At 34.5% G+C, this 11,127-nt stretch overlaps 1 protein-coding gene across 4 annotated transcripts; it reads right to left on the reverse strand.

The window, feature by feature from the left end:
• Positions 1-3,396: 3,396 nt before the first annotated feature.
• Positions 3,397-7,791, reverse strand: LOC145564003 (uncharacterized). 4 transcript variants are annotated; one of them, XM_081624370.1, is made up of 12 exons: positions 7,545-7,791; positions 6,700-6,929; positions 6,542-6,616; positions 6,391-6,449; positions 6,143-6,278; positions 5,957-6,053; positions 5,805-5,871; positions 5,346-5,444; positions 5,136-5,225; positions 4,878-5,032; positions 4,548-4,649; positions 3,397-4,434 (listed from the first exon to the last, which is right to left on the reverse strand). In XM_081624370.1, the coding sequence occupies exons 2-12, from the start codon at positions 6,896-6,898 to the stop codon at positions 4,263-4,265; spliced, it is 1,251 nt and encodes a 416-aa protein (XP_081480496.1). In that variant the 5' UTR covers positions 6,899-6,929; positions 7,545-7,791; the 3' UTR covers positions 3,397-4,262. The 4 variants fall into 4 exon arrangements, with proteins under 4 accessions (XP_081480496.1, XP_081480498.1, XP_081480495.1 ...); XM_081624372.1 differs by lacking the exon at positions 7,545-7,791 and adding an exon at positions 7,241-7,512; XM_081624369.1 differs by lacking the exon at positions 7,545-7,791 and adding an exon at positions 7,149-7,512.
• Between the last annotated feature and the right edge of the window lie 3,336 nt (positions 7,792-11,127).

An 11,127-nucleotide genomic window follows, 5' to 3' on the forward strand; every position in this document is an offset into this window, starting at 1 on the left:
AATCATTTTGAGTACATGTGGGCTGACTGGCTCTCCTTTCTTGAGCTTGCTCTCAAGGATCTGCCAGTGAGTTTCGAACCTTTCAGTTCGTTGCCGAGAAACATTATGGCCAACATGATGCATTTGACATCCCGATTTGCAGTTTGCCATAGATTTAGGGTATCCTGAGTCAATTCCTCATTGGGAGTCTCAGGCATTTCCTCATCAAGGAGGTATTCCTTTTGCTCTTTCATGAGAAATATACTCAAGTTTCGTTGCCAATCAAGAAAATTTGGCCCACTCAGTTTCTCCTTGTCGAGAATTGAGCATAATGAGAATTGGTTGTTTGAGTTATTTGCAGACATGTTTCTACAATTGAAAGAATTTGAACTGAAAAACCATTCATAATACTTAAATAAGATTGAATTCATGCATATATATCAAACTTATTTAAACGTCTTATTCACACATTAAATTTGTCCCTATTTGGTGAGAATAAGTCGATTCCAAAATCCAAAGAATCAATGAGTAGTTAAACATGCTTTGGCATGTCTTAACACTTATTACTCTAAGGTAATTTTGCTAATGGCTCCAAGCCACTCTTGGTTAGATAAATCGTCGCATCTAATGCTCTCTCAACAATTTATCTCCTTCGCCACGACATGTTAGGAGTCCATCGCTCATATCATTGAGTATAACCAAAACCAACTTGTATTATGATGTCTTGCTATGGCAAACCCATCAACATACCTTATATTCCTAGGAAAGTAGTAATGCCTCGCTTTGGAATGGCATCATAATACAAGTTATTTTAATTATGCTAATGGTCGGGACTGCCCGTGCGCGTTGTGCGTGTGCGGGTTGCTGGTCGCAAGGCCTGCCAGCCTGTCCAGCAAGCCACGCCCTTTGTGCGGGCTGCTGGGTATGGCTGTGCGGGCTCTTCCGCGCCACGCCTTGCTAGCCAATGCACCAGCCCGCACATGTGTGCAGCAAGCCATGCACATGGTGTAGGCTGCTAGTGCGCCTCTGTGCCACTGGTGCAGCTAGCTTGCTAGCACACCATGCCCCTAGCATTCGGTTTGCTCGGGGCATTCCAATGCTAGGGGTATTTTAGTAATTTTTTGATTAATTGGTTTTTACCGTCTCTTCGTATTATTAATTCGACTCGACTTGCAACGCTCGGTCTCGACGCTCCTAGCTCGATTTCCGACGTTAATGTTCATAATACTCGAGCGACTCATTAATTCCTTCCGAATTAATTAGTCATGTCGGATCGTTAGTTTCTTGGGTGTGACCCAAAGGGTTCAGTCGAGATTAACCTGTAATATTAATTATACATTAATATTACTGATCGGAAGCGGCCTCCAACTAGGCATTCTGATCACTTGTCCTCATTGAATAATTGGCTTTCTAATATTTCCGAACCCTCTATCGGAATAATACTCTTGTTCGAAGGACAGCATTCCTATCAGCATACAAGGTCTTGAGAAGAGTTTGAAGGGACAACAGTTAGAGTTCTAGAAGGCTATGAATAGCTTGGAAGATAAGTTCGAAACATGCATTGAAACTCAGAAGGAAGATTCTTGAACTTCTTCAAGACTGCTCCAGCCTACACCCTATAGCTCATCTTATCCTAGCCTAATTTAGCCTTTATCATCTTTTCATTTGTTTATGTCATGAACAATTCTAATTTTGTTTTAAAGTTTTTTGAACTTGGTTTGTAATTGCTGAAACAGAATGATCTTGGTTTTGTATAGTTTGAAAACAGATGCATGATGGTGGGACTAGCTAAAGGAGGCTTGTTACCACTACCTTCAGTTTCCCACACTCGATGAATTGCTTATGGGGCTGTATCTAGATGCTTAATAACTTAAAGTGTAGGACTTTTTGATAATGCCAAAAAGGGGAAAGAGGAAGCAAACTTGAAGACTTAAGTTGTTCTGGGTTCCAGTTGAAAAAGTATCATAATTTTCTTTGATGCTATGATTAAAGTAGCATAGTTAACTCTGTTTTGTTTTTGTTCTGTTTTAGTTATTTTTGCTTTTTAGTTTTTGATTTCGTTGTGTGTTTAGTGTGTTTAATTTCTTGTTAATAAATCAAAACAAAAATACGTCCTTCTATGTGATATAAATTTCCTTAGAAGTTTGTTAAGTTTGTTATCGCCAAAAAGGGGAAAATTGTTGAAGCTTAGGCAAACTTCATCTAATAATAACAATTCTCTAAGAGTTGAAATTAGAGCGGGTGAAATAGGCTTTGGAAGTGGAAGAGTAACCTATCTATGAAGACTCGAGGAGATTCCGAGGAAAGTTAAAGAAAGTAGAAGAAGAGTTCCACACTGGAACTATTCATGTTCCTTAACATGAACATGAAGACAGCAAGTTGAGAAGCTTAACTTGGCCTGCGTTAAAGACATCAAGTTCCTCAAGAACTTGGCCTGCGAGGTTCCAGTAAAGGTACCGGAAAAATGAAGACATCAGGAACTTAATCCTGGACTGCGTGAAGCCTAAGTATCCTAACATACAACATTTGACAAAGCAATCTACGTTATGTTAAGTTTATATTTTTTTAAGATTGTTGTAAATATGTTAGGTTAGCTTATACATGGAATTTATTAGGAACGTGGTATAAGTTTGGCAAGCTTAAAAAAGGAAAGTTTATAAAAGATAAGTTTCAATTTATTAAAAGATTTTCTAAAAGATTTTAATTTATAAAATCCGGGTTTAAGATATTAATCTTTTCATAAAACTATCTTTGATAAGTTTTCTAAGAAGATTTTCTTTACTAAATGATTTACATAAAAACGTGTTTTGTGAAATCGGCAAATTTGATAAAATTCTATCTTTTGAAAACCTGCTTACTATACGAGTTCATCTTGTATATAAAGTAGTATTCACATTTTACACAACTTGTGAGTTTATGCATGAAGAATCTGAAGAGAGCTCAATTGTGTAAGTTGCCAAGTCTAGCTTTTTCATATTAGTTTCGGATTCCGTGTATAGCTTTTATTTCATATATTAGGAGTTGAATGTTTGTATTGTTTTGGTTTGAGTAAGTGAATTGTTTATAGCATACAGTTTTGTAGGCTTCTATAGTGAAGCTGAGTTAGTGAGTACTCAGGAAGTACGGAGTGAATCTAAGTCAGGGACTTAGGTTGGGTGAAATAGGGTTCTACTTTGTAGCAAGTTCAGTATAGAACTTGTGAGTTTAGGTCTGATTATAATAGGTTGTAACTTGTAAGTGGTGTGTTTGCCCTATTATAGTGAAGAGATTTGGTGTTTGAAATCCCTTGGAAGGTTCGAGGTTTTACTTCCAGTGGGGCCTCGGAATATTTCCTCGTAAAATAATGTGTGCTATACAAGTTCCTTTTACATTTCAGTTTTATGTTCTACAAAAGTAGTAAATAGAAACTCACTACAATTCAATTCAACCCCCCTCTTGTAGTGTTCGTCTCAAGTAACAATTCCTTTCAACATTTTATCACTCAAGGCAAACGTTATTAATTCATATCTAAACTGTAATAAATAACAAGATATTAGGAACTAAAATACAGTATTACAGCCTCAAAAGTTAAAAATTTCCTGTCTAACAGAGATTATGCATGCATCTTCCTTCTTTTAGCTGAAGTTCTTGTGATCACATTTTATTTGTTATTCTTGCTTGCGAAGAACTCAACTCTTTTATCGCCCACAACAAAACAAGAGAAAAAAAAATTAAAACGATTAGCACAAAATTGTCCTCGTACTTCCGAACACCAGAGCAAGAATAAGTTGTCAGCTAGTACTGTTTCGACATCAGTCGTTCCTGCTATTATTTTGTTCATAGAACACTCTTTGAATGTGTGGCTGGTGGAACTCTCTTTGACACTGTAAGACTTGTGATAATTACGTCCGTTAATCCTTTTGTGGAGCTTCCTACAATGAACAATTATTTGAGCAAAATCGCACACCAGTCATGAATAAAGTTTCTTCCTGCTCAGATTGTGATGTATGTTGCTTTCAGGTCCAGGGAAGCAATGAACATAAATTGAACTTCATATGTACCTTTTACAATACTTTTCAACTGTATACAACTATGCTTTTATCTACATAAGCAAAAGCAAGTCAAGGCACAATAGCGCAACATAGCTTGTAACTTCCATTAGCGTTATATCGGATACTATAATTGGTGATGTATAGCAGTATAGGGAGTCTTTGGAGATATTTGATTGACCAACTATCCTGAACAGGCAAAACTGAATATATATGATTAACACATAGAAGATCAGAGATAGTCCTTAATCGTTATTAGCTTTCATCCTCGATCACATCTTCTGGTTCTTGTAGGTGCTCTTTAAGAGGTTGCCCTATGATCTCCCACTTTTCCCTACTCCAAGCAGAGTCAACTTCTGGCAACTCATAATCATCTGGTCTCAATGATAATTGGAACTCTGGCAAGTCGGGTGGTGGCTGTAGGCCCCTGCACAATACAAACTCACCCATGTTTTAAAATCGAGAAAACAGGAAAAATAAATTATATGAACAAGAAGTTTAAGAAAACAAAGAATGAGGAGCGTGTAAATAGTTACATACTTTTCTTGATCAAACAGGTAACTGTACAGCTGAGACTTCTTGGAAGCGGTTTCTGGAATCTTCTGATGGAAATGCTTCATTGCACCCCAGAGTGGAGGAACTCTATACAGGGGAAACAGGGCCAGAATAAATGCTGCTGTTATAAACTTTCGGATTTTTCCCTTTTTCTGCTACCTATTTAGGCCAGTTCTAGAGCACCTAATCTTAAGAAGTTAAATGTCATGCCTAAGTGGTAATGAATAAAAATTTAAGCATTTTTGTGGTGTTCAAAACCCGGAGTTTTATTCTAGACAGTTTTATATACAAAACATAAGGTACTTATAATAATACCTGTTAACAGGAGAAGCCAAGCAAAAGCTTAAACAGGCTTTCCTGCTTTCCACCAAAAGTTCCTCAGCAGCAACATAACTGCTTAGTGCATTCGTATGGGACAATGGCTCATTACTTTTCTCAACGATCAAACCGTGGTAGAAGTAAGCTGCAGCCTGATAATAATCAAGTTCAGCCCCTAATCAATATTAGAACAAAATTGTGCTTCTTTAAAAATAAAAAATAAAAAAATAAAAAAAAAAAAAAAAAAACAAGTACCTTGGCTTCTAAAAATTTGTATTTGATGAACAATGATTGCTTTCCTGCATCACTCTCATTGGTTTTTTCTCCTGACAGTGAGCAATGAGCCTGTAAGATTTTAACATATTTTCAAAATTTAAGGTTAGTTCATCAATCTGTTAAATAATGAAATCCTAATTGAAACAAAACTATGAATTTGGGCAATGTGCACGCTACTAGAACTTTTACCTGGGTGAAGAAGGTCTGCTCCTCGCATGCTAACCTCCTCTTTACTGATAACGTAGCCTTTTGGTTATCAATAGCCAACCCCAACTGCAATTCTGTTCCCTGGATTCACTTCTAGAGGTGAGTATCAGTGCGATTAACTTCTAGATGGCCTACAGATGTCTATTATACATAGCAAAAAGAACTAGATCACCCTAAAAACCTACTGCTAATTGCAAGTAATAAAAAATCTGTTCAAACCATTTTCTAATAGGGAGCAAGCTTGATGGTACATGATGTTTTGACCAGTTTTAAGTCTATTATTGATATTCTTTCAGGAATGGACCAGATCCTATACTAACAAATCTATCCCAAAAATGAATTAGCTATAGCAGAAAGCCGAGTACATATGACAAATAACATGATTTCTCATGCCCATCAACCTGATAAATGAAGTCCAAATACATGACAAACTAGAAGTACCTGGCCGAGTGCTTGTAGGGAAAGAGCCTCTAATGCACCTTCACGCATGTCTTTGTGCAACTTGTTCCTGATGGAAAGATCTTTCATATCATAAAACTGCTGGTACAGTTACCTTAGCAGCACTATAAGAGAAATGAAATGCTTTCACATACTTGATTTCCAATCCTAATTGAGGTAGAATACTCTTCACACAAAAATCTAAGTACCCTGATGCCTTTAGAAGCATATCAATCGCATCCCTCTGGCAATCTGTTAGATTTACATCCATGATCAAGCAAAATTATTTACTTTACTTTCTTTTTAAGCTTGAAATATGACTGGTCAATCAAGACATATACCTGTAGAAACTATCCTATCAGAAAAACCAGTGTATTGCTTAGGAACAAGCAACATGTTGGCTTCAACCAATGTCAAAACGGCCATCATATAAACCACGGATAATACTTCATACCATGTATTTGATACACAAATTTCCTGCTTACAAAAATCAACAATATAATCCCAAAAATAAAAGTTAGATCACAGTATAAACCAATAAACATCATTATATCAATGAATCAGTGAAAGCTTTTAGTCATTTTCTTACTTGTCTTTTGTCATCCAAAGTTCTCCATTTGAATGGCACTAAATCTAATGCACCATAATCTATTACAAACAAAAGAACAAAAATGAGTTAACAATATCATAAAACCAAATAAAAGCAGCTTAGAAAAATATGATTAAATTAGAAATAAAACCTTTTTTAGTGAGTCCAAGCAGGACAGGCAAGTACTCCTCCAGAGCCTGCTTAATCTCTGGAATAGCTGAAACATCTGCATAATACATGATCTAAGATTTTAAGTATAGCTCTTAAATTCCAATCAAAATGAAAAATTCACACAATGATCTTACAGACCAGTGTCTTCAGAGAGTAAAATGACACGATTTCGAAAATCGACAAGACGGTCAATCATATCCTTAGGAATCAACTCTTTAAGCCCTTTATGAAGCTCAGATTGTACAGGAATTTGCATAGTTGGAACAAACACAACAACTTCAGCAATCATCTTCTTCTTTTTTCCTCCAGTATGAAGTATTGAAGAAGTGCACCCCATTTTAAAGCCTTTTTCAAGAGGAAGGCAACACCTGTATTAATCATAAACAATATTTTGCATTTTATTTACTTTATTTGTTAACATAATCCATAAAACATCACAATCATATCATAAACTAATAAATTTTGAAGGATTCTACCAAATATACTGAGTCTAGATATAATTAAAAATTGTATAAACGGATGAGATTAGCTAAACTAAAAGTAAAATTAGCTATCAACAAATTCTGATTAACAGATGGCAGAATTACATAGGAAAGTGTAGACGTTTGCAAAATTTTATATCTAGTCAATATAAAGTTGACCCAGATTACAAAACCGTCCATCTTTAAAAGATACAGACGTGATATAAGAGATTAGAATAGTCGGCTAGCTCTCTGACTTCAACCAAACTCGAAAATTTATCGAATCTAGTTATACACGGGATATTCTTAATTTCCCTCCTACGATGGGTCTTCTCCAATAACACGAAAATGACCAAGTACGAGAACAAATTCTTAGTTGGTCATTCTAAGACCATGTAATGTGCAAAAATAGGTAAGTGTACTCGGAAATATAATTGGACATACGAACATTACGAGAGAGAGAGAGAGACAAAATAAAATAAATAAATAAAATAAAAAAATAAATAAATAAAAAAGACTTACGAAGAATATCCAAATGAAGACAGGAGAGAAGAATTAGACAAGTTTGGATGGAAGAATTTCAATGGGAATTGAATCCATAAAAAAAGAAAAAGAAAAGGAATCAGAATAAAAATAGTGTGAAAGAGGGGTTCAGTGATCGAGACAGAAATCACATGGCAAATGCGTAGGAAATGAAGTAATAGATCGGCAGAAGCACAGGTTTAAGAGTGCATGATTAGAATGGATTTGATTGTTTTTTGGGATCTTAAACTTTGGCATTTTACAATTTCAAGTTGTTCAAATTTAAAAGTTAAATTGCACATGATAATTATTGGTACTTTGGGTCTGTTCTCTTATGTTGAAATTTAGTTCAGTTCAGTTCAGTTCAGTTCAGCTGAGTTCAGTTCAGTTCAGTTCAGTTGAGTTCAGTTGAGTTCAGTTCAGTTCACTTCAGTTCAGCTCCTAATTTCCTTCTCTTATAAAATATTCAGTTCAGTTCAGTTCAGTTTAGTTCAGCTGAGTTCAGTTCAATTCAGTTCAGTTCAGTTCAGCTGAATTCAGTTCAGTTCAGCTGAGTTCAGTCAATGAGAACAGACCCTTAATAGTATGATTATTAAGAATAGACTTTTGCAAAATGGTGTTATGTCAAATTTCACTTTGTATGTGTTGGTCGTCATGAAGCTCTTTTTTATTTTTTATTTTATTTTTTTTTTTAATTTTTTTTTTTCTGGTTGTTTGTCAAGGACTTAAGGGGAACTACACCAAGTTGCCAACTAGGCTGACATTAGAGTTGTTATTACACTGTTTGACCCTACTGAAATTCTTATATGCGGTTGGCCACACTTTTATGACCAGTGATAATCGGGTTACTTCATTAGTGTTATAGAGATTACTCAGTTAGTGTTACAAGGGTTACTCGATCAGTGTTAAATGGGTTACTTTGTCAGTGTTATAGGGGTTAGTCGATCAATGTTACATGAGTTACTTCATTTGTATTATAAGTGTTATATCGGTCAGTGTTACAGGGGTCATTTCGTCAGCAATATAAGGGTTACTCGATTAGTATTACAAGGGTTACTCGATTAGTATTACAAGGGTTACTCGATTAGTGTTATAGAGATTACTTTGTTTATTTACAACCAACCATATAGTGTGCCCGGCCACACACAAGACGAGCTATGACACTATAATATATTTGTAAGAGAAAATACAAGTTTATCTTACGATAAACAAAACATTTTGGAAAAATTCTACATAGTGTCTTCAAGGATTTGAAAATTCTACATGGTAGAATGGCAAATTTCTTTTTCAATAAAATGACCCCCTAGTTTGGATTAATGCACAAAGTGATCTCATCATTGGCTAATTAAGTTTTTAATGATGTGTGGTGGTGGTTAGGTGGTGGGCTTGGTGATGGTGTAATGTTAATTAAAGGATAGGCTAGAAGTTTAATTAATGGGTAAGTTTTTAATTACATTTTTTTAATGATGGGTTAGCCACAGAATTAGCATATAAGGTTACTATATGTATTAAATTAAAGGAAAAATTTTCAAGAACTACCCACCTAACAGGTCATTTTTGGAATACCCCGTATTTTTATATGTATTTTATTTAAAATAAGTATTTTGTGGAGTATTTAAATAATTTGAGATGTTTTATTTATGGCATTTTAATTATTTATTTTAAATAAATTTAAAAATATTTTATAAAAGGAAAGTTTATTTAATTAATTATTTTATTAAAGTTGGGGTTTAATTTAGAAAATTTTAATTTTAGTAAAGTTTTATTAGGAAAGGGATTAGGAAAGATTAAAAAGGGAAGTTTAGGTAAGAAGGATTTCTAGAGAAAGGTGTATAAATATTCAATACTTGGGCAAATTAAACTTTGTCCAGAGTGGAGAAAACCCAAGGTAAACTTTCTCTCTCTTCTCCTTTATTTTTCTCCTTTTCTTTCTTTCTTTTTCCCCTTCCCCTCGTTTTCGGTTCACCACCGCCGGCCACCACCACCACCAGTGGGCCGCCGGCCACCACCACCACCAGCGGCTGGCAGCAACCGGCAGTGGTGGCCGGCCTGCTGTCTGGCCTCCTTCCATTCGAAAAAAAAAAATTAATCTTTCTTTCTAATTTTTGTTTAAACCTTAGATCTAATTATTAAATATGGGTTTTGTGATTAATATTATGATGTTTGATTATAAGTACTATGTAATTTAATTTTCAGATTTTAATTCTAATTAAAAAAACCCCAATTTTGAAACCCTAGATTCATAAATAATTAATTATTGAAGGATTATGATTTAGGGTGGTTTAAACCTTTGATTTAAGTGTTTTAAAGCCTAATTACAGCAAGTTTATATATATATATATATTTATTGCTGTAATTTTTGGTAGTATATTAAAAATCAAGTTTCTTTAAGGAATTTTAATTACCCATTAATTAGGATTAAAGTATGAGATTTTAAATAAAATTTCAGCTTATTTTAATTAAATTATGAGTGGTTTAATAAGAGTATATATTGCTGGAAATTTGTGTAGAGTGAATTTTAATGCTCTATTATTATTTTAAAATTGTAGGAGACTTCGAAGTGAGTGATTTCTATTAGTCGTGGCGATATTAAGATCGTATTCAAGGTACGTTCGCGTACTTAGCATATTTTTGATGATGAAGTAGCATGCTAGATGTGATTAATTTATTACAAGTAGTATCATGCTAGATTATGAATGGAAATTGTGATTTGGTTGATATTGGTGATTTAATTATGAAGTATGATTTATTTGTGTTGGATTAATGATTGGAAAATAATAGTTTGGCATGTTGAGTATGAACCACACTTTTATTTATGACATGATAGAAAGCATGTTTAATTAAACTAAATGTTTAATTTGGATAGGAATATTAAAAGGGAATTTTATTATGGTTTATATAATTTTTATTGATGCTATAAGCATGGGAAAGTAGCTATGTAAGTGGCTATGTACACGAGGAATAAATTGTATGTTGGTGCCTTAGTGCACTTAAGGTGTTTTTTTTACACCGAGGGACATGATTTTTGGCGAATTAAGCGTTTAAGGTGTCTTTGACACCAATGTAGATTTAAAAAGGGTTCAACATTAAATATTATGTGGTACTAATTATTCAAGAATTAAATTAGAGTGTTTAATTGTTTGAATAATTATAATGTTGGATGTTATCATGATTTGTGAGTCATCACCAAGATTAATAATATGTAAAGAACGTAAAGTAAAAGAGATTACGCACCAACACTCTTGGAACGTATATACCTTGAGTATGAACATAAGGGGGGAGTTATGCGACTTTATATTTGACAATAACTTCTACCGGGAGTACAGGACGCTGTATTTTCCTTTTTATTATGCGCAGGAATTCCGCCATACGAGTGGTTCTTTTATACTAGCACGGTTAGCCCCGTGTTAGTACCCCTTTATTGGGGCAGGTTAGGGGGAAAACCCGTTCGATGCGTAATCAAAACTAAATAAATTATTTAGTTAATTAGTTGAGAAGTTTTGTTGTGCTTGAAAACAGGTGCAACAAGGTAAGTTGTGTGTTGATAGGTAAAAGCATGTTAGTGTGTTTAAATATGCTTATG

Source organism: Chenopodium album, chromosome 10, assembly GCF_948465745.1.
Source record: "Chenopodium album chromosome 10, dcCheAlbu1.1, whole genome shotgun sequence".
Taxonomy (NCBI): Eukaryota; Viridiplantae; Streptophyta; class Magnoliopsida; order Caryophyllales; family Amaranthaceae; genus Chenopodium; species Chenopodium album.

Bases quoted from the DNA above. Each gene is read 5' to 3' on its own strand.
- LOC145564003 (XM_081624369.1), bottom strand. The intron at 6,450-6,541 runs GTTTTATTTCTA...TGTTTGTAATAG, and splicing joins GCTTGGACTCACTAAAAAAG to ATTATGGTGCATTAGATTTA. The intron at 5,872-5,956 runs GTATGTGAAAGC...TCTTTCCATCAG, and splicing joins CAATTAGGATTGGAAATCAA to GAACAAGTTGCACAAAGACA.